The sequence below is a fragment of the Carassius auratus genome, chromosome 28 (genome assembly GCF_003368295.1).
Source record: "Carassius auratus strain Wakin chromosome 28, ASM336829v1, whole genome shotgun sequence".
Taxonomy (NCBI): Eukaryota; Metazoa; Chordata; class Actinopteri; order Cypriniformes; family Cyprinidae; genus Carassius; species Carassius auratus.
Window position 1 is genome coordinate 14,940,474 of NC_039270.1, and position 24,791 is coordinate 14,965,264.

Below are 24,791 nucleotides of genomic sequence, written 5' to 3' on the forward strand. Positions count from 1 at the left end.
TGTTTGTGTATTGTAAAATGTAACGCAATGATTAAAAGAGGACCCCATCCCCATAAAGTTGTTCATATATTACAGTAGGCTACGGTCCATTTTTCTTACAGTTGTATTACTGTCAGTCTGAAATTATTATTTCAGTTACATCTAGATTATAAACATACAGCTTAAAGACAGTTTGTTGATGCATTAAATCGTTATTAATAGGAAACATCTATCCAGTCAGGTATGCCATTGGTGCATGTCATTTCACAGCCTGTAATTCAATTAGTAATTTTAGGCAAACTGTTCATTTGTGTAATACATTTATCATGAGGACACATAAGAGGTGCATCAAGGGATAGATTTCTAACACTAGCATGCAAAATATAACAGTAACAGCACAGCACTGTCCGATTATTTAACAGGGAATGTCCACCCATTTAGTGAAGGTTGTAAAGTTTTGCCTTGATATTAAGGCTAATGATTAATTTCACAGCCCATAAGTTCACAGCCCATAGCTTTAAACAAATTGTGCATTTGTAATTTAATAATAACCACACATAGCTGTTTTATGTATAGAGCAGATCAGAAGGGATAGAAATAGTCTGGAGCAGTGGTTTTCAACCTGCGGGCCGCCAATTACTATTAAAAGAAATAATAATATTGTTCATATATGTAAACATGTCTAAGTCATAACATAATTTCATATATATTATTAAATAACAAAAAATAAATATTAAACTGTAACTATGCTTCCTCTATTCGAGCTCACTGATTGGTTTAAGAATAAACCGTCAATTTATCTTAGATATTTTTGCAGCATATGCTACAGAACAACAGCAGTTGTGCCAAACGGAGTTATCTTCTGTTCATTTCCAGTTCATTCATAAAGACAGTTAACAATCTAGCTTCTGAGTACTAAGTTATTAACCCAACAAAAGTGGAGTCAGTTAATTATTATTATTATTTATTTTATTTTTATTTTTTTTGCAGTGGGCCGCGCAAACAAATGTGTTTGGTTGTGTGGGCAGCGATCTGAAAAAGGTTGGGAACCACTGGTCTGGAGGAAACTGCAAAATAATGAATGTAACAGAGCCCTCTGTTGACAATAGAGCAGAATGACTGCAACACAGTCTTCAGTGTTCCAGAATCATCGTTTGCTTTATTGCAAATCAAACACATGCTAATTCCCACTGGCTTACAGATGAGTAAAAGGTACTTTTAAATAAAATGAAAAACATTAACAGTTTTTCATTAACTGGAAAAAGATCCTCTTATTACTCACTTGTTTAAATCCAAGATTCATTCGTTTTGATTATCTGCTAAATGTAATTAAACCCATTATTTTAACTGACATAGCCTACAGAAAAAACTAACAAACATTTGTTAATTGTTTATTTACAACTACGATCTTTAATTTCGCCTTGATATTCGAACAAAATTGAAACAAATTTCTACATGAGTAACATAACCTTATGTTAACCTTTTTGTAGGCCTATTTGCTTTTAAAACACCGTTGATAAAAGTTAATGTTTAAAGACAACACTATTACAGATGAAGAAGTTCATTATAATCTTATGATCTCATGTGCTCAGAAAACTCCAGAAACACCTGGAACGGTCCGTCTATGCGATGACGCAGCTGTGTGGGTGGAGCCGTTCTACTGTGCCGCGTTTTGATTGGTCGAACTCGCTGGCGCTTTCGAGAAACTTCAGCAGTGAGCCCTGGACAGTATAAAAGACAGCTGATGCCATCAGTTCGTTGTGTACTTCAGGAGAGGTCTGAATTACTGCTGAAAGAGCGAGACACTGAAGTGAACTATCCAAGCAACGAGCCACAGTTGCGCCTGACAGAGTTCATACAAGGTAAGTTGAAAATAAATTAATACTTCGTTTTTATTTCTATTGGAATTTCAATACTTATGCCACAGACTTGAAACGCTCAGCCTACTGTAAATTATGTTTTTCTTATGCATATATATTTCACGATTTCACGAAGAGTCACATAATGAATCACTAATTCTAAAACTATTTAAGTGTATTATTGCTATTATTGTAATTATTAAAATAATAATAATAATAATATGCAAAAATTATATTTACATAGAAACAATTATCTAAAGTTTAACTGCAAAAATTACAGTAATTCAATGATGAAAATTAGTAGTGATTTTACATTGCAGTGATTTAGTTTTTTCTTTTGCTTATTTAATACAGGTAGACAAAAAGAAATCAAAGATGTCGTCTGCAAAAGGAGTTGCTATTGGGATTGACCTGGGCACCACCTACTCCTGTGTGGGGGTGTTTCAGCATGGAAAAGTGGAGATCATCGCCAACGACCAGGGAAACAGAACAACACCCAGCTATGTTGCCTTCACAGACACCGAGAGGCTCATTGGAGATGCAGCTAAAAACCAGGTGGCCATGAACCCCAACAACACCGTGTTTGACGCCAAGAGGCTGATCGGTAGAAAGTTTGAGGACCCAGTTGTGCAGTCTGACATGAAGCACTGGTCTTTCCAAGTCGTCAGCGATGGAGGGAAGCCGAAAGTTCAAGTTGAATACAAGGGAGAAAACAAGACCTTTTATCCAGAAGAGATCTCCTCTATGGTCCTGGTGAAGATGAAGGAGATTGCTGAAGCTTATCTGGGGCAGAAGGTGACAAATGCAGTTATCACAGTTCCTGCCTATTTCAATGACTCCCAGAGACAAGCGACTAAAGACGCTGGAGTGATCGCTGGACTGAATGTCCTGAGAATCATCAACGAGCCCACAGCTGCAGCCATTGCCTACGGCCTCGACAAAGGCAAAGCTTCAGAGCGCAACGTGCTGATCTTTGACCTGGGAGGAGGCACCTTTGATGTGTCCATCCTGACCATTGAAGATGGCATCTTTGAGGTGAAGGCCACGGCTGGAGACACTCATCTGGGCGGAGAGGACTTTGACAACCGCATGGTGAATCACTTTGTTGAAGAATTCAAGAGGAAGCACAAGAAGGACATCAGTCAGAACAAGAGGGCCCTGAGGAGGCTGAGGACAGCGTGTGAGCGAGCCAAGAGGACTCTCTCGTCCAGCTCTCAGGCCAGCATTGAGATCGACTCGCTGTACGAGGGCATCGACTTCTACACGTCCATCACCAGAGCGCGCTTTGAAGAGATGTGCTCAGACCTCTTCAGAGGAACACTGGAGCCTGTGGAAAAAGCCCTGAGAGACGCCAAGATGGACAAGTCTCAGATTCATGACGTTGTGTTGGTCGGAGGATCGACAAGAATCCCAAAGATCCAGAAGCTTCTGCAGGATTTCTTCAACGGCAGAGACTTGAACAAGAGCATCAACCCAGACGAGGCAGTGGCTTATGGTGCCGCGGTCCAAGCCGCCATCCTCATGGGAGACACATCTGGAAACGTCCAGGACCTGCTGCTGCTGGATGTGGCTCCTCTGTCCCTGGGTATCGAAACCGCAGGTGGAGTCATGACGGCCCTCATCAAACGCAACACCACCATCCCCACCAAACAGACCCAGACCTTCAGCACCTACTCAGACAACCAGCCCGGCGTCCTGATCCAGGTCTACGAGGGAGAGAGGGCCATGACAAAAGACAACAACCTGCTGGGTAAATTTGAGCTGACAGGAATCCCACCTGCTCCACGTGGAGTCCCGCAGATCGAAGTCACCTTTGACATCGACGCCAACGGAATCCTAAATGTTTCGGCGGTGGACAAAAGCACCGGAAAAGAGAACAAGATCACCATCACCAATGACAAGGGCAGACTGAGTAAAGAGGAGATCGACAGGATGGTGCAGGACGCAGACAAATACAAAGCTGAAGACGATCTGCAGAGAGAGAAGATCGCTGCCAAAAACTCTCTGGAGTCCTACGCCTTCAACATGAAGAACAGTGTGGAAGATGAGAACCTGAAAGGAAAGATCAGTGAGGACGACAAGAAGAAAGTTATTGAGAAATGTAACGAGGCCGTCATCTGGCTAGAGAACAACCAGCTGGCTGATAAGGAGGAGTATGAACATCAGCTGAAGGAGCTGGAGAAGGTCTGCAACCCAGTTATCACTAAACTGTATCAGGGAGGGATGCCAGCTGGAGGCTGTGGAGCTCAGGCACGTGGAGCATCAGGGGCCGCTGCTCAGGGGCCCACTATTGAAGAGGTGGATTAAAATACCTCAGAAACTGAATGGTCCAGAGACTGACTTTTTTTTTTTTTGTCTCATATCATTGCACATTGTTAGTTTACATCACTTTGCTACTGTTAAACTTGACATTACTTAGTCAATATGTTTTGACTTAAAAATAAGCTTGAGGTATTATAAGATGTGATTTTTTTTTTTTTTTTCAATTATCATTCATGTTTTTTTACTGTTAAATGTTGAAAAATGTTGTTGTGAAGCTGTAAATAAAATTGATAATATTTTAAATTGTGTGGGTGTAATTTAAGTTACATAAGATCACTTTAAAATAACAGTAATGGTAGAATTTACATTCAACTCCTAGGCAGTATCCATATATTATGGAGTCTGTCACATTATGTAAGAATAATTTATAATGCCAATAGGTTTTAAAGATATTCATGGTATATACATATACAGACATCAGTTTTGAGTTTAAGTTGCAACTTCTCTAATGAGTTTAGGCCAAAATCCTTCTTCACATTTATGCTGTAGTTCCTGACATAAGCAGCGGGGGTCAGCATGTGCTGATTTTTAAACCGACAACTGCAAATCCCTGGACCTCATGTCTGCTTGAAGGCTTTTAGTTTAACACTGGCACGAGTACGGCAGAACAAAAAATGAAATAAAACTTTATCAGAATCAGAATTAGCTTTTTTCGCAAGGTGTGCGCAAACAAAAGAGGAATTTGTTGCGGTTGTTTTAAGGTGCTCCTGGTACATATACATACATACGGACATGTATGCATACATACACATCTGACATGAGAACAAAAAATAAAAATACATTTAGCAAGACTTAGCAATAAATAATGTGTATGAATCTGGAACAGAATATTGATTTATGTATAGATTTGTGCATTTTTACTATATACAGAACTGGATAAATAATGGAGATATGCATATGTATTTAAATAATACTTGAGAAAGGCAATAATTAAAGATGTAGAATGATTTACGGAAATGAACTACAGAATTAAAGAACACAGGTAATGAGTAATATGTTAGTTGTTTAAGCTGGAGAAGCCACAGAGTAAAAAACTGTTTTTATGTCTAGATGCCTGTGGCAGGTTGAACTTTTTCAGTTGATGAAGGAAGTACAACCTCTACTGGGCCTTTTTCACAATGGAGTCAATGTGAATGTCCCCCTTCAGGTCCTGAGTGATGGTTGTGCTCAGGAATCTGAATGGCTGTGCTGCAGTCACAGTGCTATTCATGATGGTGAGTGGGGGGAGTGCAGGGGGGTTTCTCCTGAAGTCCACGATCATCTCCACAGTTTTGAGCGTGGTCTGCTCCAGGTTGTTGTGACTGCACCAGTCAGCCAGCCACTCAACCTCTCGTCTGTAAGCAGACTCTTCTCTGTCCTGGATGAGGCCGATGACTGTGGTGTCGTCTGCAAACTTCAGGAGCTTGACAGAAGGGTCTTTAGAGGTGCAGTCATTTGTGTAGAGGGAGAAAAGCAGCGGGGAGAGAACGCAGCCCTGAGGTGCTACGGTGCTGATGGTGCGGCTCTTGGATGTGAGTTTTCCAAGCTTCACTAGCTGCTGCCTGTCTGTCAGGAAGCTGGTGATCCACTGACAGATTGAGGTGGTCACAGAGAGCTGTGTGAGTTTATTTTGAAGGCTGTTTGGGATGAAGGCGTTGAAATCGGAGCTGAACTCCACAAACAAGATCCTTGGATAAATCCCTTGTTTGTCCAGATGTTGGAGGATATAGTGCAATCCCATACTGACTGCTTCATCCACGGACCTGTTTGCTCGGTAAGAAAACTGCTGGGGGTCCAGCAAGGGTCCAGTAATGCCCTTCAAGTAGGCCAACACCAGTCTCTCAAATGACTTCATGACGACAGATGTTAAAGCAACAAGCCTGTAGTCATTAAGTCCTGTGATTTTTGGTTTCTTGGGTAAAGGGATGATGGTGGAGCATTTGAAGCAGGAGGGGACTTCACACAGCTCCAGGGATCTGTTGAAGATCAATGTGAAGACAGATGATAGCTGGACAGCACAGGCTTTGAGGCAGGCTAGAGAGACACCGTCTGGGCCTTCGGCTTTCCTTATCTTCTGCTTCCTGAAGACTTTGCACACATCCTCATCACTTCATCCAAACACCCTTCCAACACTATTTAACTGACTTCTTCATATGGAACACACAGTCCTTATATACAAAAGATGTTTAATTAACAATAGTGGAATCATGCAATTCATCTATGACAGCAACACCATCTGGAGTTACTAAAAGGATATTGAATGTCAAACTGTAGAACACATTCCAGAGATGTACAAAAGTACATGAGATGACCCTTACTTTACTGCTCATATCTTATTTCACTGTAACAAGAAGTCTGATGTTCAATACATCCCTAAGATTAAAACAAGACATGGCCCATGGTCAAGACATGTGACTACAAACATGTATACAAGTGTTTGTGCACGAGTTACTTGTGGATAAATGTTCTAAGAAAACACTTAGGTGTAAATTTATCTCTCTCTCTCTCTCTCTGTTTTAATAAACTGCTCTTTAACTACTGATATATAAATGCAAGTTCAATTAATATTCTGTGTTCAACAAGTTCAGTTAACATCATTTGTGGCATAACACTGATTAAATGTTTGTATCTTGTAGTGATACAATTGAAACATTGATCATTTTAACATTTATGTAACCCGAAGTCTTATTTAAAGAAAAGGAGAGATGTGAAATATTGTGGCACAGCGTTTTTGATTGAGTTTAACTTTTACTGTATCCAGAACATTCCTTTAATTGAACTGAAGCCATTAGTTTAGTCATCAGTAACACATTCGGCTGTCATTGTAACAGCTGCTGATGAGTTATAATGAGCACTGATTTAAGACGCCGATTAGGGCAATTATGTTGGCATCAGCCATGTGTGTCTCTGCTGTGACTGGAGCCAATACACCACATGTGCGCGAATGTGAGCATATCAGGAAGAGTGTGAGGCCCCCATGTGTGAAGTACAACATTTCACACTTTAAGTTCAAGCAGTGTCCCTTGGCATGACAAGGACAGCTCTTTAAGGCTAAAGCATGCCAATCAAAACATGCACCACCACAGATACAACTCAGGAATAGAAGAACAATAAAAAACCCTCATCAAAACATGAGCGGGACACAAACATAGCATGGTCACATGACATGCTTTTAAAAACATCATGGTACATCTCCATTATCCTCATATATACAGCTCATTTAGCAGTTTGTTTGTTCCATAGTAACACTGAATCACATCCTAATTGTATGGAACAAATATTGTAACTCTATAGTGGACAACTGCACCTTCCATTTATTATTAGACAAATAGATGCCTGAATGTATTTCCATACTCACACCCGGGCAGGATGAACACTGTTTATCCTGCCCAGTGCTGTTTACACATACTACAATCACATATAGCTGCTTACCCACACAAACCAACTGAATACACGCTAGAATATTTATCAAATAAATTGATGTATACAAGCTTGTAATTGACCACCCGGTTTAATTATTTCCTTTTAGCAGATACAAATGTCAACTTAAAAGTGAATATGCATAAATGTCTCTATTAAGTTCTAGAAGATAACACTGTTTGGATCCTAGCAGAATGATGTCTGTGAGTGTGTGGGTTCTAGACTTACAACCAATCAACAATGTCCCTGTAAACAAGCCTGTGGGAAGGTTACTTTGGAAATGAAGTTAACCTATGTAAATAGATTATTACTTTATTAAAATAATGTGATTGATTACATTTGATTAATTTTTGATTACTTTTCAAATGTTTTCAACTGTAAATCATTTTTAATAATTTAAACCAGGCAGGTTAACCCAGTACTCAGTTGCTCAGGTGCCCTGAATTTCACTCCGTGTCCCCGAAGCCATGCAGGTTATGCTGCACTGCTGAAATAACTGTAATATTAGATCTGGCATGGTTATCAACCTCATTCAAGGAGGAAAAACTTAGCTATATATTTTCAGTTAAAGGGTTCATAAATAGAAGTGTGGCTGGTAGACTTCTTTATCTAGCTAGCAGACTTGCTAATTTGTTATGAATGGAGATTAACATCGTTAAATAAATGACTGGACAAGCACAGAGCAATACAGAAATATGTTTTGAATTCTCATTAGGTGGGAATAGTCAGTGCCTTTCCTATTTTATTTAATGACTGCTTACATAAGTTACATACATACGATGCTTTCTCATTGAAACCTTTGATGTCAGTGGCACTTTAATACGGGAAAACATATTTTGCACTGAACTTGTGTATTTTTTCTCACTCACTATGGAGGCAACTCTCGGACAGGTTGCCAATCTTTCAACGGCAGTGGTGTGCTGCAAATTCATACAAGAGAACCAATCAAAAGGATCAGAATAGCATGACTTTACTACACAGCCTTTAAACGGCAGGAGGCCATATGCACATCAAAAACAGACAAAGCAGCAAATGAATATTATTCAGCATATCAGTTTTTTTTACAGAAAAAATTCAGATGTAACCACATTTGTAATTGTTAACATTTAACATAAGTAACTGTAAATTAATTACACGTTGATTTCGCAGTAACTGTAATAGATTACATTTTTATTTTTTTTAAATAAATTACATATTGCTGTTACATGCATCTAGTTACACCCCAACACTGCTATTTATAATGCTATGGAAGATTCTTGTCGAAGTATATAGTGAAAGAATAACTAACTAATCTGATCGTTGTTTAAAATGCAATATGTAAATAAATGTAATAAATGGATCTACCCACTATTCTTTGGTATTTAATTTTTTTACTTAAAGTTTTAGGTTTTGTGTTAAAACAGTCCGGTCAGGGAAAACATGTAAAATAAGTGTTATCATTAATGTAAATTAACATTAAACATGAACATGCAACTGGCAATAAAAATAGACTGTGCTAAGTAATTAGCAGTTAAATATCTTTAAATGACAGTAGTTAGCTTAGCACATTAAACTCTGGCAGCACTAAAATACTACGATTATAAAAACAAAACGATTAAAAACTACAGTAACCTTTCATGAAATTATTAATGCATCATAGCACATCTAGCAACAGGAGCATCACCAGACACAAGGTGCACATGCTCTTTCTGCTGCTGCTGATGTTGTTGATGCTTATAGGATGATTATGATGATTAGACACCACACTGGTGGACTCGTTCACATAGGTGAAAACATCAAGGGTTGCTATGAAACCATACTTGTGGTTGGGCCTTGTAAGGCCAGAGTCTGTTGCAGAGCAAGAGGTCGGCACCCCTAAAGCCGAACTAAATATAACCGGAAGGGGGCAGAGAGAAAGAGAGAGAGAGAGAAAGTGTGAGAGAGTGAGAGAGAGCTTACTGAGTGAGGGTGTTAGGTTTTCTTTGGGATATCCTCTGTCCTCTCTTCTTTCAAGAATACCCAAGGACAACCCTGCTATTATTAATAGAGATACGAAGCTGTTCCCATAAAAATGTTCCTTCACTGGAAAAGCTGATAACTTTTTTTTTTTTTTCACAGCTGTGACATCTGATGTACTCGCTCAAAAACATTCTCTTTCATCTGACAGCTCCCAACCACCCACATAAATAATGTTTGTCCCTGCCTTTATGATGGTCAGTAAGTGCATCTATTATTTCACTGAGTGAGATGTGTCAAAACACATTAAATCATCAGAAGCCCATTACTGCCACAGAACAAATAATAGGAATAATAATAATAAAGCTAAGTGTAAAGTTTCATGATATATTCATATAAACTCCAAATTGTAATATAAAACTTACAACTGTGAGAAAAAAAAATTAAGAATCATGATATAAAGACATTTCACTTTTTATATGTTATTCTGTGGTGGACAAAAAAAAATCTGAACTGAAATGTAAACTCAGATTTCTGGCAAATGCATTCAGAATTGTGAGGTATTATCTCGCAATTGTGAGAACAAAGGTAAGAGTTCTCAGTTTAAATCTGCAATTCTGAATTTATTTTCAGAATTGCAAGTTGACATCTCACAATTTCAAATCAGATTACCATTGTCTCAGAATTTCAAGGAAAACAAAGTTCAAATTGTGAAATAAATACCTTTTTTTCTTCTTCTTCTTGGCAATGGGTTTCCTATAATTATATGCTACTATTAATTTCACCCAACTTAAATAATGGAGGGAAATGTTCTATTGCAATTGCTGCTAAGATAAAATGTGAATACACTATAATGAAGTAAAACATTAACTTGTGTAACTTAATGTCTAGATGATCTTGAACGTATTCACGTGCCATCTGTGTGTGTATATAGAGGTGTTAGTCATTAAAGACTGGATTACAGCTCCATACTTTGGAGCCTCAGATTCAAATAACCAAGAATAGGGACAGTGCGGAGAATTTAACACCATTCCTGTCCAGCACCTGTCACACACTTGTTTGGCGAACACACATGTACACAACATACTTCACACGTGTGTAAGATGCGTGAAATCACCCTTACTTCTGTATTTTGCAATGTTCATTCACAGTAATCAATAGTATGGTTGAAAATAATGCATTTGTTAGAGGCAGTTAAATAGAATTGACAGCTCTTTCTTCTTCATTACTTTCTCTAATTCCTCAAATTCACATTTTACTTTATCACTTCTAAACTTTTTTCTTCATATTTGTTTCTCTAGCTCCATTCTACACTCCTCTCATTCACCACTGTATATATTTAACCTTCAGTTCATCCCAGCATCTTGGCTTTCCTGAGTCCCTCTTCTCTTTCCCTTGATCCGTCTTCCTGTCATCAGCAGCGTCTCTGTATGTTCCCTGAGCCAAGTGCAGACCTAAAAAGGAAGACACACACACACACACAATGACAGAGCTACAGAAGGGTAAATATACTCATAAAATGAGGGAATGTTATTTCTTAAATCTTCCAGCACTAACCTGTTAGTTCCATGTGTCCTATCTCTCTCCAGCACAACATCAGCCGTCAATCACTTCACCAGCAGAAGATCATCACTCAGTTCATTTCTATTCACACTTCGTGTGCTTTGTGCTTTTGTGCACCGTTATCTAGCAACTCTTTCTTCAGCCGGCTTTGCTGATAATGTATTAATATGCCATGTTTTATTGTGAAATTTTATTACAATATAACATAACCTTTTAACATATTTTAAAACGTATTTTATTCCTGTAATGGCAAAGCTTAACAGTCATTTGTAATCTTCAGTCCAGTCTTCATTGTAATATGCTGATTTGGTGCGCAAGAAACAATTCTTATTATTAAGGTTGAAAACAGCTTAATATATAGTGGAAACGGGTATACTTTTTTTCACTCAGGACAGGAGAATTTTATTTTTTTTTGTAATTTTTGACATAAGAAATTAGTGTGAATGGTAAGAAATCATCTAGCGCATTTTTGCAGCAAAGCGACCCATGCTGCAACGTGAGCACAGACATGCCAGCAGCGCCGGGACACATTCTGTACCAAGACAGGGATGTCAGAAACATGACACACAAGCACACCTGATGGGGCCCAGGTCAGAGAGGGGGCAAGGGGTCAGAGTTGAAGAGTCACAGAGAGCCAGTGGTGAAAACTATTTCAACTTACTATGAAAAAGAAACAAAGAACAGGAGAGAAAGTCAAATGAAACAAAAACACAGAATGTCTGAGGCCTGTGTGTGAACTGTGACCTTTATCACTTACTAAAAGCCTGAATGGCAAAATAACTGCTGTACCCCACACGATCTCCATTTCTTTGGCCACGCTAGAGCTGTGAGGGTCACCTCCCTTCCTCCATCCCTGAAATAAACACAAAAATCCAACAATCGAGTTAAGCTGCCGCTCATGCACGTCACTCAGATCTATTAATACACAACTGCTGCTCAATCTACAGTTACACAAGAACGAAAGGACCACCAGCCCCCCACCGACACAGACGACAGGGTCTAGTTCCATGGTAACACCTAAATAACAATAGTCAGGGTAGAAGAACAAGTCTTCTTTTCAGTTAGGAGATGCAGAGAACGGCTTTCAGAGAATATACTAAACATTATATGTAGGTTAGGCCAGCATGAAAGTACTGTTAAACAGAGCAAAACTGATACTGAACTATTCAGGAAGTCTTCTCTAAGTCTTTTTTTTTTGTGAGGAGTGTTATTTTAGTATTATTTTTGTACTATGACTTAATTAAGAATTGGCTTTTATTTTTAAATTTTCAGTTTTAATTTTAAGTTTGGCTTTTAGTATTTTTCTGCTTTTGTCTTTTTTTATTTTAGATTTTTAAAAATATCTATTTTTATTTAGCTTTACTTCATCTTCAATTTTTTTGTAATTACATACTCAAATCTATTTTATTCATACAGTTAGTTGCATGCTAATTTATTATTCAGTTCCAATTTTTTTTCCTGTTTTCATTCTAATATTTATATTTTATTTCAGTTAACATAAAAAAATCTACTTTTTAGTTAATAATAATATGGATTGTGGCATGCAAAAAAAAAAAAGTGTTCCCTCTTATGCAAGTGTTGATGGATAAAAACATTATCAGATATGATGGGAATTCAATGTTCCTACTCCTGGAAACTACAAGCCTTTATGATTCAAAGGTCAAAGGGCAGAGTAGCAGATGAAGGGAAGCACGAACTGTAGGCATGACCATGAGGTGTGAATTAAAGGAAAGGCTGAAAGATGTTTGGAGACATTCTCTCACCCATCTGATATAGTCTTATAATGCTCTATATGTGTAATGCATGTAGGACTGCAACTTCATGCATTATTAAATAAATGTAGCCAATAAAATGACACACAAATAACTATTAAAATTGATTGTGATGTAAGTCTAATGGTATGGATTCAGTTTCAAGTGACAGGGTAAACCCAATCTAAAGCAAACAAGCCTGAGACTTGACTGAACTGACCAACTGATCATTTGCCACTTTCCATGTCTTAAAATATGATCACCGTCTTAATTTGAAACAAATATCTTTACTACAAAATACAGAGTAAAATATAATAAGTATTAAATGCAAAACTAGTTTTCCCTACTTCATCCATTGTTTTATTATTTCACCTTAATAACCAGCTTTATAGTTATTAACTGATAGCATTAAGTTATTAAAAATGATCATAAACATCATAAAAATGAAAGAATGGCCATTAAATGGGCTAAAATAATACAATAGTTTCTTCCTGTCCTTAATCTGGTTTGGCAAAAATGATTTCACCAGTCATCTATCACTGTCTATTCTTCCAAACAATCTGTCAACAAGACAAAAGATCTACAGACTCAGAGACATTCAGAATCTAATAATGCCTTCATTTCTACCTTAACAGTCCTCCTTCGTTCTTCACCTCTTTCTTTCCCTCGTTACACACTCTTGCTAATGAAGCCTGTTTTACAGCACATTTGTCATGTCTGAAGAATTGTTTTAGCCTCACACCTTTTTTCCATAGCTGTTCATCTCGGGTGCTAATCCCGATCTGACGATCTTCGTGTATTTTCAAACATACCTTCACATTACAGCTCTCACAGAATGGACAGACGTTTTAATCCTGTACCACATAATTATAACAAGGCCTTGTAAGTTTTTAATCCCCACAAAAAGCCAAGTCCTTGGTCATCCCTTACTGTATATCAACATCCCAAAACCATTTGAGCTCATTCGACAACCCCCCCCCCAACCCCACAACACCATACAAGCAATAGAATTCCCCATTCACTGTCTCCATCCTCCTGTTGGTGCACGTTCCAAAAACAGATCCAAATTTCAACCCCGCTTTCAAGGCTGCTCACCCCCTCTGCAGTTGTCGCCCAATTGCTCCAATCACACCCCTTCATCTCTCTTCCCAAGGCTATGCCCCTTCATCACCATATTTGTCTGTTCTCAGCCAATAGGGGGCCTCCTCTGGGTGTGACCGGGGAGATGGTTTGTCTGGTGTCTTTATAAAACTCTACAGAGATGGGTGGAAGTATGCACTTTCTGTCAGCCCTGCGCTCCAGAGGGAGGAGAAGGAGAGAGAGAGAAAGAGAGAGAGGGGAGAGAGAATCAAGGGGCCATCTGTTTTGTCCCTATCCTACACTTTTAAAAAGTGTTGGTGCGTACTCTCTTTTGCACTCAATTAGTTTTAAAAATAACTTTAGTTTCCTGTAAAAAAGCCTTAAAACAGGATTTTCTGCATTTCTCTGGGTAGGAATCCAACTCATCTACATCTCTTGTGTTGTATTTTTGAAGTCTCCCCTTTGAGCAGACAGGATGGAGAACGCACACACCAAAGAAACAGCAGAATGCCTGGCCTACTTCGGCGTGAGCGAGACCACAGGCCTCGCTCCGGATCAGGTCAAGAAAAGCCAAGCCAAGTACGGATTCAACGGTGAGGACAGCGTGGACGCATCTGAAAAATCTTTGATTGCAATGAAACAACAAATTAACAGAACAGGACCTTTTGATGGGGAGGGAGCAAGAATTCCCAACTTAGTACATGTTTAGTTGTGATCAGTTGAGAACAGACATCAGACTTGGAGAAACAGCTCAATTAGTTATACTGTATCTCAAGTATACTGTATCTTTTTTTATTATTATTAAATTAAGATGCATTCAAAATTTAGAGAAGATAGCATCTCCAGAAAGGTTTTCTTACAAGAACTTTACATATTGCATAGAGAAATTAAAGCTCTCAGCCAAAAGCAAAATGACCCTGAACAGATGCACTTATCCATGCAGCATAATAACATTAAGTTGGGAAATTAAGATTAGGAGAAAAAGGAAAGAAAGAAGAAAAGCAACGAAATGACAGCTGAAACACAGGGGCCATTTTTAAGCACACAGGGACTTCGGTAGAAGGTCAAACAAAAGGACAAATGGCTAGACTACTAAACACTTTGATATGTGTATGAATGAAGTATTATACCATCATTTAATATGGTACATGTTACATGTTATGGTGATTGTTGATAGGAAATATATCGATGGCTTATTGTAATGGTTTTGTTTCTACCCACATCTGCAATTCATCTTGTCTACTGGACCAAACTGACCAATCACAGAGCTGCCTGCTGAAGAAGGTGAGTTCTCCATTTACTGTTATTATAGAATTAAATGACAAGACCTAGATGTAGTATTGACATCAGTTCTGTAATTCAGTTGTTTGTGTGTTTTTCAGTTAGTTTCCATTTGATTTCTGCAATTCTCTTTTCAGTCAAATAAAGATTATGCTTGTTGTGCTAACCACCTTCTCTCTCAGGTAAGAGCATCTGGGAGCTGGTGGTTGAGCAGTTTGAAGATCTCTTGGTCAGGATCCTGCTGTTGGCTGCTTGCATCTCTTTTGTAAGTAAACAGAAACTAAATAACATCTTGTAGTGCAAAGCTTTTAGAAACATTACTGGTAATGCTTCAATAATTCACAAATCAATAGCCTGGGTCATGCTGACTTAGATTACGTTTACAGTCACAGAGCTGTAACATTTTAATGAATGGACGGGGTTTCATTTAGAGGTACAGACCATGATTAATAATATGAATGTGAAGGACAGGGACACATTTCCCACATTCCCATCCGTTCCTGTCAATCAAGCTAAACGGAAACCCTGCGACCTTGAGTATATAATGGGTAGACAATAATCCAGCTGTTTATCTGTGCCACGCAGTATGGAATTCTTACAGTTCCGTGAAACAACACTGCTAGCATGCGATGCTAGGTATCTTTTCTTAGTCCCAGACACACACATGGCCTCGCTCTTGAAATCTGAGTACTTGCCGCTCTGATAATGAACGAGTGATGGCACATAAAAAGGCAGTTCTTTCTTTCTTCCAAATCTGTTTTGAAATAAATGAAGCAGACAGCATTAGTTCTGCGGTTTTGTTCAGGTCTTCGTCGAGCCTTATCACAGCTGTTCCTATGGCCTTAGAAGGCCAGGACAGAAGCTTTGAGGAGAAGGGAGGACACAGAAAGAATAGAGTGAGAAAGAAAAGAGAGAAAGTGAATAAGCCAGAGAGGAATGGAGTTTTATTTTAAGGTGGTCTTATGCCAGTCCAAGAAAGTGATGTACAGATGAAGTGTGTGTGTGTGTGGGGGGGAGGGTGGCTTAAACTTACTTGAGCAAACCTTTCAGGGTGTATGCACACACAGAAATCACACCTAACACCTACTCATTACAGAAAACTTTGTGCAGTTTTGATTTAAAAAAAACAACAACTCCTCCATCTAGTATGTTTTTTGAAGCCTTTTGGATTATGTCCTCATAAACCACCTTTACATTGTAATACCTCATCATATCCATGCCATTATACAGATTTGTGTTCCAATAAACCACCCAAATGAGTGTACGCACACACACACACACACACACAAACACTTTAATTAGACTGTAAAGAAATGGATTGTAAATATTTTATTTTACCTCGCGTATGGATCTTGGATGTCTCTCACACTCTCTCTGTTCATCAGGTACTGGCCTGGTTTGAGGAAGGCGAGGAAACTGTCACTGCCTTTGTCGAGCCATTTGTCATCCTTCTCATCCTTATTGCAAATGCTGTTGTTGGAGTATGGCAGGTAAATATGCAAATCCATCCCAACATATAGTGGCAGGTATCTGGATAAGAAGCAACCTCCAAACAAAAATAAAATAAAATGACAACATTTAAACTAAGGTGCATTTATTGTTAACAGAAAGACAAATATTAAATTTGAAGTAAAATAAAATGTAAAAAACACTTCAAACGCTTCACGTTGGACAAAAACATGTTTAAAAGGCTTTAAATCATAAGAAAAATCTTTTTTTTTTAATGCATTTCAAGAGTAACTTTAACTATTTTGGGGGCCACTATATATAATACACAGTGAATGCAAGCATTAGAACTTAGAGTGGTGTAAATGACATCAGGGGTCAAAGGTTAGGCACAGCAGTATTCACAAAGGTCCAGTGGCAAAAATACTAGAAGCTGATCCGATATCATCAAGGGTCCATACAGCTGGCACAAAGGGCATTTGGAAAGTATGCACACCCTTGGAAGGAGAGGGACATCAAGGTGTAAAATCCTAAGGAGAGCAGGAACTGATGGAGAAATTTGTTTTCATAGGAGCGCAATGCGGAGAGCGCCATCGAGGCTCTGAAGGAGTATGAGCCAGAGATGGGAAAAGTTTACCGTGCTGACAGAAAGAGTGTACAGAGGATCAAAGCCAGAGAGATTGTTCCTGGAGACATTGTGGAAGTGTCAGGTATACCAGTGGACATGCGTGTCTCACAGCATCATCAACACAGAACAATCTCGTAACGCTATAACACACACGAACAGTGCAATGGTCTGAAAATGGAAATGCAGAGTAAGCAACACCTTCAAGCCAACTGTTACACTCTGTAACCACAATGATGTCAAGTAATGAGACACGAGTGTGGAGGCGACAGGACTGTATGTGACTTATGCCCTTGAGAAAGTGTGAGCGTCCTTTTAAGGCAAATATGGGGAGTGTGTGTGACAGTGGGAGGAAGAATATAGAGTAATGGGATCAGAAAAGCCTGAAAGAACCCGCGAGAGCATGAGCAAAGAAAAAGCCTATATATAAATACATCCCAGCACCTGTTCCTCTACTTGCCCTCTTTCGATCCCTTGCCCCTTCTCTTCCCCTCTTCCACCTGTTCCTTCCTCATCACTCATTTTCTCTAGTCCACTTGTTATGTTGTTTATGTTCATGTTGAAGGTCAGCTTGTCCTTGTCATTCTTCTCTTTCATGCATTTTCCCCTGGATCAAGTCCTCTTTTTGAATCTCTAATCTTTCACCAAAAGATCAGCAAACATTATTGACAGCGGCATTATCTTTAGACTAGATCAGGAGGCCAAATCTGATGGGCCATTTACATGCAATGTAGCGCCGATATATCTACTTGGATGTTTTTATAGTCCTGAAGACTTAATTACAAGCTTGGTGAACAGTTTTGGAGAATTTTATGTTTCCTCATTCAAAGGGATGTTTTGTGTATTTGTATTTTATTTAAGTAGGGTTGAAGCTAAACCAAAGTCCCTTTCAAGAAAGTCTGTTCATTCGGCGGCCATATTTGCAATGCCTCTGGGCAACTCAGACAAGACCAAGTCCTGTCTAAAAGAATGGGAGAATCCTGAAATCACAAAAAACTGCTTGATGAACACACAACTAAATTACACATTTGAAATCAGCAACACAGTCTGAAATTAACTGTTTCTTTTGCTCAAATAACATTTAAAAAGCTTATTTTTCAGGTTAGACCAGCCAATGTGCATGTGCAGTCATAATGCGGTAACGACTGCACATGCGCTTTAGATGGTCTAGCTTCAGGTTTCTATAGGAACTGGAGTTTCTAATGTTTGCTGCAGTGACGCAAAGACGCTTAACCAATTAGTGACTGGCTCTTTCACTTAGGAGACAGGACTATACTGCCATATGGCGCATTGCAGTTTCTCCCAATTCATAAGTATAGGAGTGAACCACACATATCTATGGAATGAACACTCTGTGTATTTCTATAGTCTGTGGCTAAACTCAGTAAGAAGGTGGACCTCCAGGAGCAGGACTAAACAGCCTTGGATTAGAAGAATTTCAAATCATTGTCAAACCATTAATCAATGTATAAATGTATCAATATTTAAGTTTTAAATACAAATTGTTCTTCATATGTGTCTTCTTAATTGTCAACTTTTTCCTGTGTAGTTGGTGACAAAGTCCCTGCTGATATCAGAATCACCGCCATCCGCTCCACAACTCTGCGTGTGGACCAATCTATCCTCACTGGTTCGTCTCTGAAATTACAAAATCTGATCAGTTGCCTCCCAATACTCACAAAAACATTGCATGCATGTTTACCCTTTCTCACTTTATTCTCAGGTGAGTCCGTCAGTGTGATTAAACACACAGAGTCTGTTCCTGACCCCAGGGCTGTCAACCAGGACAAGAAGAACATGCTTTTCTCCGTGAGTTTCCCTTTCGTCAGCTTTCGGTGTCCCTCTCCTCTTTTTCTAGCACTAAAACATTGCTAATCAGGCTAGAAACATGCTTTTAACATGGTTTTTAAAGTGGTTTTGGCCAGTCAAAGGCAAAACTGAAGGTATGACTAAGAAAAACTCTAGGGATCACTTGTTTGGAGATACCACTTGTAGTTATCTAGCACTAAAACATGCTCTCTCTTTCCTAGGGCACTAACATCGCTGCTGGCAAGGCTATCGGAGTTGTGGTTGCCACCGGCGTCTCGACTGAGATCGGTAAAATCCGTGACCAGATGGCTGCCACTGAGCAAGAGAAGACCCCCTTGCAGCAGAAGCTGGATGAGTTTGGTGAGCAGCTCTCCAAAGTCATCTCCCTCATCTGTGTGGCTGTCTGGCTCATCAATATTGGCCACTTCAACGACCCTGTCCACGGTGGCTCCTGGATCCGTGGTGCTGTCTACTACTTTAAGATCGCTGTGGCTCTTGCTGTAGCTGCCATCCCTGAAGGTGAGAATGCTGGAGTCATGACACAAATCAGGGTACAGCAGTGTGAAATCAAAAGGAAAAATTCATACAAGGTTCATGTCTTTATACATTGATCAAATCCAGAAGTGTGTATTTGACACATTTTTTTATTTTCCAATAGGTCTGCCTGCTGTCATCACCACCTGCTTGGCGTTGGGAACCCGCCGTATGGCTAAGAAGAACGCTATCGTCCGTTCTCTTCCCTCTGTAGAGACTCTGGGCTGCACATCTGTCATTTGCTCAGACAAGACCGGCACCCTCACCACCAATCAGATGTGTGTTACAAAGGTTTGTGAGACACATTGTCTTGCTCAAAAAGACATTAAGCAAGCTCAAATACACCAATCCTCTCAATACAACCATGAAACCCTTCTGTTCTACTCAGTGTTTTAAGCTTTGTTCTCTTTCTATTTAGATGTTCGTCATTGAGAAGGTGGACGGAGACTCTGTGAGTCTTGACCAGTATGACATTTCTGGATCCAAGTACACACCAGAAGGAGAAGTGTAAGTAATTTTATATTAATTAAGTGATGCAAACACACACACACACACACAGACTCACCATTCTCCTTACTTTACCTTACAGTACAAAGGGTGGACTTCCTGTCAAGTGTAGTCAGTATGATGGCCTTGTTGAACTGGCGACCATCTGCGCCTTATGTAATGACTCCTCTCTGGACTACAATGAGGTAAGCAAACAATCATTCTTTTCTTATCAAATGTCTTCCATTTTGTGGAGCAACAACTGAGCTAAAGTCTCACTCTCTTGTTTTAAAGTCTAAAGGAATCTATGAGAAAGTGGGTGAAGCTACAGAGACCGCCCTGTGCTGCCTGGTTGAAAAGATGAATGTGTTCAACACTGATGTTCGTGGTCTGTCCAAGGTGGAGAGAGCCAACACATGCTGCACTGTAAGTATCTCAGCTCTTTAAGTTCATATTGGTCTGCTGTACTGTGTCCCTACATTATGACTGAAATATCAAAAGGATATCTATGATAGTGGTGCTTCTACACACATATGGTCAGATTATTTTGTAATAGTTCAACTGTCAAGTTCATATTCCAATATAGAATTTTCATTTAATTCCATGCTTCTCTGTTTCTCTTGGTTTTCCTAGGTGGTCAAGCAGCTTATGAAGAAGGAATTTACTCTCGAGTTCTCCCGTGACAGGAAGTCCATGTCCGTCTATTGCTCCCCTGCAAAGGCCTCCAAGGCCGTTGTTGGAAGCAAGATGTTTGTCAAGGTAAGACTGATCCTCAAAACAACCTACTTAAATTAAATACCTTAAAGATAATCTAAATCTCAAAATCTTTATTGTTGTAGGGTGCTCCTGAGGGTGTGATTGACAGATGTGCCTATGTGCGTGTTGGAACCACCCGTGTGCCCCTGACTGGTCCAGTTAAGGATAAGATCATGGCTGTGATCAAGGAATGGGGAACTGGCCGTGATACCCTGCGCTGCCTTGCACTGGCAACCCGTGACAGCCCTCTGAGAAAGGAAGAGATGAACCTGGAGGACTCCACCAAGTTTGCTGACTATGAGGTATTTATTTGAAAGAAAAACACACCATTTGTATTCCAACTGTCATGTTAACTGAATTTTTAATAAAGCTAACCCCTCCTTTTTTTGCTTTCCTCACAGACTGATCTCACATTCGTGGGTTGCGTTGGTATGCTGGATCCTCCTCGTAAAGAGGTTGTTGGATCCATTGAGTTGTGCAGGGCTGCTGGTATCCGTGTGATCATGATCACAGGTGAATCGTGTTCGATCCCAAAATAAGTGCCGACAGAACATTCGTTAAAAATGCATAATAGGTAATCCAATGCAATAATCCTGAAAATATAATTTCTTTGTCCCAGGTGATAACAAAGGTACCGCTGTGGCTATCTGCCGCCGTATTGGCATCTTTGGTGATGATGAGGATGTGACAGGCCGTGCTTTCACTGGCCGTGAGTTTGATGACCTGCCACTGGCCCAGCAGAGAGAGGCTGTGCGTAAGGCCTGCTGTTATGCTCGTGTTGAGCCCTCCCACAAGAGCAAGATCGTTGAGTTCCTTCAGGGCTTTGATGAGATCACTGCCATGGTAAAGGATCTGACTGGTGCAAATTACAGAAAATGTTCCAAAAGCCCAAATATATTTAAGAAATATATTTAACATGCTTGTTATTTGCTACTCCCTACCTCCTCTACACATTCTCTAGACTGGTGATGGTGTGAATGATGCTCCTGCCCTGAAAAAGGCAGAGATTGGCATTGCCATGGGCTCTGGCACTGCTGTTGCCAAGTCAGCCTCTGAGATGGTCCTGGCCGACGACAACTTCTCCAGCATCGTGGCTGCCGTTGAGGAGGGCAGAGCCATTTACAACAACATGAAGCAGTTCATCCGCTACCTCATCTCCTCCAATGTCGGAGAGGTCGTGTGGTGAGTGACAGTCTCTCTCTTAAACATTTACCCTCTGGAATCGGGAATAGGCTGACTCTAAACCGGATTTATTTTCTTCATCTTCTTCAGTATCTTCCTGACTGCTGCTCTTGGTCTTCCTGAGGCTCTGATCCCAGTGCAGCTTCTGTGGGTGAACCTGGTGACTGACGGTCTTCCTGCCACCGCTCTGGGATTCAACCCCCCTGATTTGGACATCATGGGCAAGGCTCCCCGCTCCCCCAAAGAGCCCCTCATCTCTGGCTGGCTCTTCTTCAGATACCTGGCCATTGGAGGTGTGCTGCTTTCCATATTTCTGCTTCATCCCTGATCTATTCTAGGTTCACTGTGTATTCAGTGATACTGTACCTTCCCGGATTACCTCATGACTGCATTAGAGATTCTGTTTGATTTTTATCTCAGGTTATGTTGGTGCTGCAACTGTCGCTGCTGCTGGCTGGTGGTTCCTTTACTGCGACGAGGGCCCTATGGTCTCCTTCTACCAGCTGGTGAGAATCTAATGCTACAGGGATGCAATAATGGATGGCGGATGTCGCTGCATGTTAAAATGAAACAATTGATATTTATAAAATCACAGTAACAATGTGGTACATTTCACAATTCTCTGTTCCCAGTCCCACTTCATGCAGTGCACTGCTGAGAACGAGGACTTTGCTGGCATTGAATGTGAGGTGTTCGAGGCTGCTCCACCCATGACAATGGCTCTGTCTGTTCTGGTCACCATTGAGATGTGCAACGCTTTGAACAGGTCAGTGCTTACCACATTCAAACATCATAAAACAGCTGATCATAAATGTTTTTATGCTGATTTTAACATATATTGGCGCATTGTTTTGCAGCTTATCCGAGAATCAGTCTCTGGTGCGTATGCCACCATGGAGCAATCTGTGGTTGGTGGGAGCCATGAGTCTCTCCATGTCTCTTCACTTCATGATCATCTATGTGGACCCTCTTCCCGTAAGTACTTTGTCCATCCAGCATGCTGAATTCGGTTCAGTTCATGGGTTTAGCAATATTGCCATGCAGGCTAAAGGGGCTGCCACTAGAGGGTGATGAAAGACATGTTCCCAGGAGCCTTAGGAGACCATAACCAGGGCCAGCCAGGAGACACTTTTCATGTCCAAGGCTGCATTCGCTTTTAGACATACACTCTCAAACTTCCCAAAGCACTTTCCCTCGGGGGAATCCCCACTACCATTTCAAAGTGTGTTCCACTTGGTCAAGTGAATGAGGGAAGTTTATATGGACAGGCCTTCGACCCCTTGATTCTGTCAGAGGGAGCAAGTCTACTTCATAATTACACTTCAGGTTGCTCCAAAGACCACAATGCAATACTATTGTTCATTTAATTAATCACATCATCCGCCTGTTATAATCTATTATTTGCTAATCTCTGCCTTTTCCTCTAACAGATGATCTTCAAGCTAACCCATCTCAGCTTTGACCAGTGGATCGTTGTACTGAAGCTTTCCTTCCCTGTCATCCTTATTGACGAGCTGCTTAAGTTTGTTGCCCGTAACTACTTGGAGCGTAAGTAACCGTTTAAAACACCCAAACACATAAAAAAATTCAGTTTAAATATTTCTATCGGTTTTCTTTAAGATTTACAAATGATTAATACATTTTAATGTTAATAAAAGAAATGGATATGTATATTTAAAATAAACATACTAAGCATACTTAAAGTAACATACAAAACCAATTCAACCACTTACTGTATGTAATGAAGTCCCGACTAACTGTATAACAAGCAAATATAAATTCCAAATATAAATTCCTATTATGACTTATTCATTCCCCTTTTTTTTATTCTCCTTTACTTATCTCTTGTCCTCTTTTTTGAACCCTCCTCTCTGTGCTCCATTTCATCTGGTGGTGTAAATATTCCTCCTCTTTACCCTTCTCCTCCTCACTCAATCCCCTGTTCAACCCCTTTTTATTTCATTCCAGCCTAATCCTGTTCCCCTCCATATTCCTGTAACAAAGCAAGGTATCTCACAATCCCACAATCCTCTCTGTCCATGCCTGCCTGCATCCCTGTGTCTGTTTGTGTATGGACAAATTGTGCTACATTCTTTGGCTTGTTGATTGACATGTATATTCTAGTGTCAGTCGTGGAGCTCCTCAGACCTCATGACTGCTGAATCAGTAAATGACTGTACAGTAATGCTCCATATAGCAAAAAATCCCACTGTAGAATCTTAATATCATTATCAGCAGAAAAAATACAGGGTTAATGCGAAACTCTTCCTTATATATGTGGTTTATATTATGCTTATATTATGTTCAACTGAAATGTAAAAATGTAATTATGACTGTTAAGACTATATATATTAATGATTATGTGCTTCAAAGCAATGTGTGCCTAGATTATTTAAAATTCACAATGGTGTTGTGGGCTATCTTTAAGTCATCCTGTCTCACATAACTTATTTTCTTGAACAGAGAAAGATGAGAATCTAGTGTCCAAAAAATGGGACTGAAAAAGCGAAGAAGAAATGGGCAAAACAGCACTCCAAAGCAGAAAAATGAAGTTCGCCAGGAGTGAAAACGAAAACCACTGTGAACCAGTGGAAATCATCCATAAAATCTAAAACCTTATAAAACAAACAAAAAAAATATAGAAGTGTGTTATGTATATGTATTAAGACTTAATTTAATATACATATATATATATATATATAATTTAATATATATATATTGTTATGGACGGTATATTCTAATGAAAACACTATTCTTAAAATAAAGATGTGTATAAAAAACATG

General features: G+C 39.6%; 2 protein-coding genes across 2 annotated transcripts; both read left to right on the forward strand.

Moving 5' to 3' along the window:
- The first annotated feature begins 1,693 nt into the window (after nt 1-1,693).
- LOC113046944 (heat shock 70 kDa protein) lies at nt 1,694-4,282 on the forward strand. The gene is made up of 2 exons (XM_026208103.1): nt 1,694-1,841; nt 2,193-4,282. Exon 2 carries the CDS (start codon nt 2,214-2,216, stop codon nt 4,143-4,145), a length of 1,932 nt encoding a protein of 643 aa, XP_026063888.1. The 5' UTR covers nt 1,694-1,841; nt 2,193-2,213; the 3' UTR covers nt 4,146-4,282.
- A 9,775-nt stretch (nt 4,283-14,057) lies between these two features.
- On the forward strand, nt 14,058-24,697 carry LOC113046946 (sarcoplasmic/endoplasmic reticulum calcium ATPase 1-like). The gene is made up of 24 exons (XM_026208105.1): nt 14,058-14,205; nt 14,343-14,481; nt 15,155-15,172; nt 15,352-15,434; nt 16,555-16,659; nt 17,187-17,325; nt 18,790-18,870; nt 18,964-19,049; nt 19,271-19,568; nt 19,708-19,874; nt 20,002-20,090; nt 20,173-20,275; nt 20,364-20,495; nt 20,703-20,828; nt 20,909-21,127; nt 21,227-21,338; nt 21,445-21,668; nt 21,787-22,007; nt 22,098-22,300; nt 22,428-22,513; nt 22,640-22,773; nt 22,865-22,982; nt 23,438-23,555; nt 24,471-24,697. Exons 2-24 carry the CDS (start codon nt 14,364-14,366, stop codon nt 24,506-24,508), a joined length of 3,018 nt encoding a protein of 1,005 aa, XP_026063890.1. The 5' UTR covers nt 14,058-14,205; nt 14,343-14,363; the 3' UTR covers nt 24,509-24,697.
- The last annotated feature ends 94 nt before the right edge of the window (nt 24,698-24,791 follow it).

Excerpts from the sequence above, each read along its gene's own strand:
- LOC113046946 (XM_026208105.1), top strand. The coding sequence starts at position 14,364 with ATGGAGAACGCACACACCAAAGAAACAGCAGAATGCCTGGCCTACTTC. Across the intron at positions 18,871-18,963 it reads GGACCAATCTATCCTCACTG|GTGAGTCCGTCAGTGTGATT; the intron begins GTTCGTCTCTGA and ends CTTTATTCTCAG. Across the intron at positions 22,983-23,437 it reads TCTATGTGGACCCTCTTCCC|ATGATCTTCAAGCTAACCCA; the intron begins GTAAGTACTTTG and ends TTCCTCTAACAG.
- LOC113046944 (XM_026208103.1), top strand. The coding sequence starts at position 2,214 with ATGTCGTCTGCAAAAGGAGTTGCTATTGGGATTGACCTGGGCACCACC.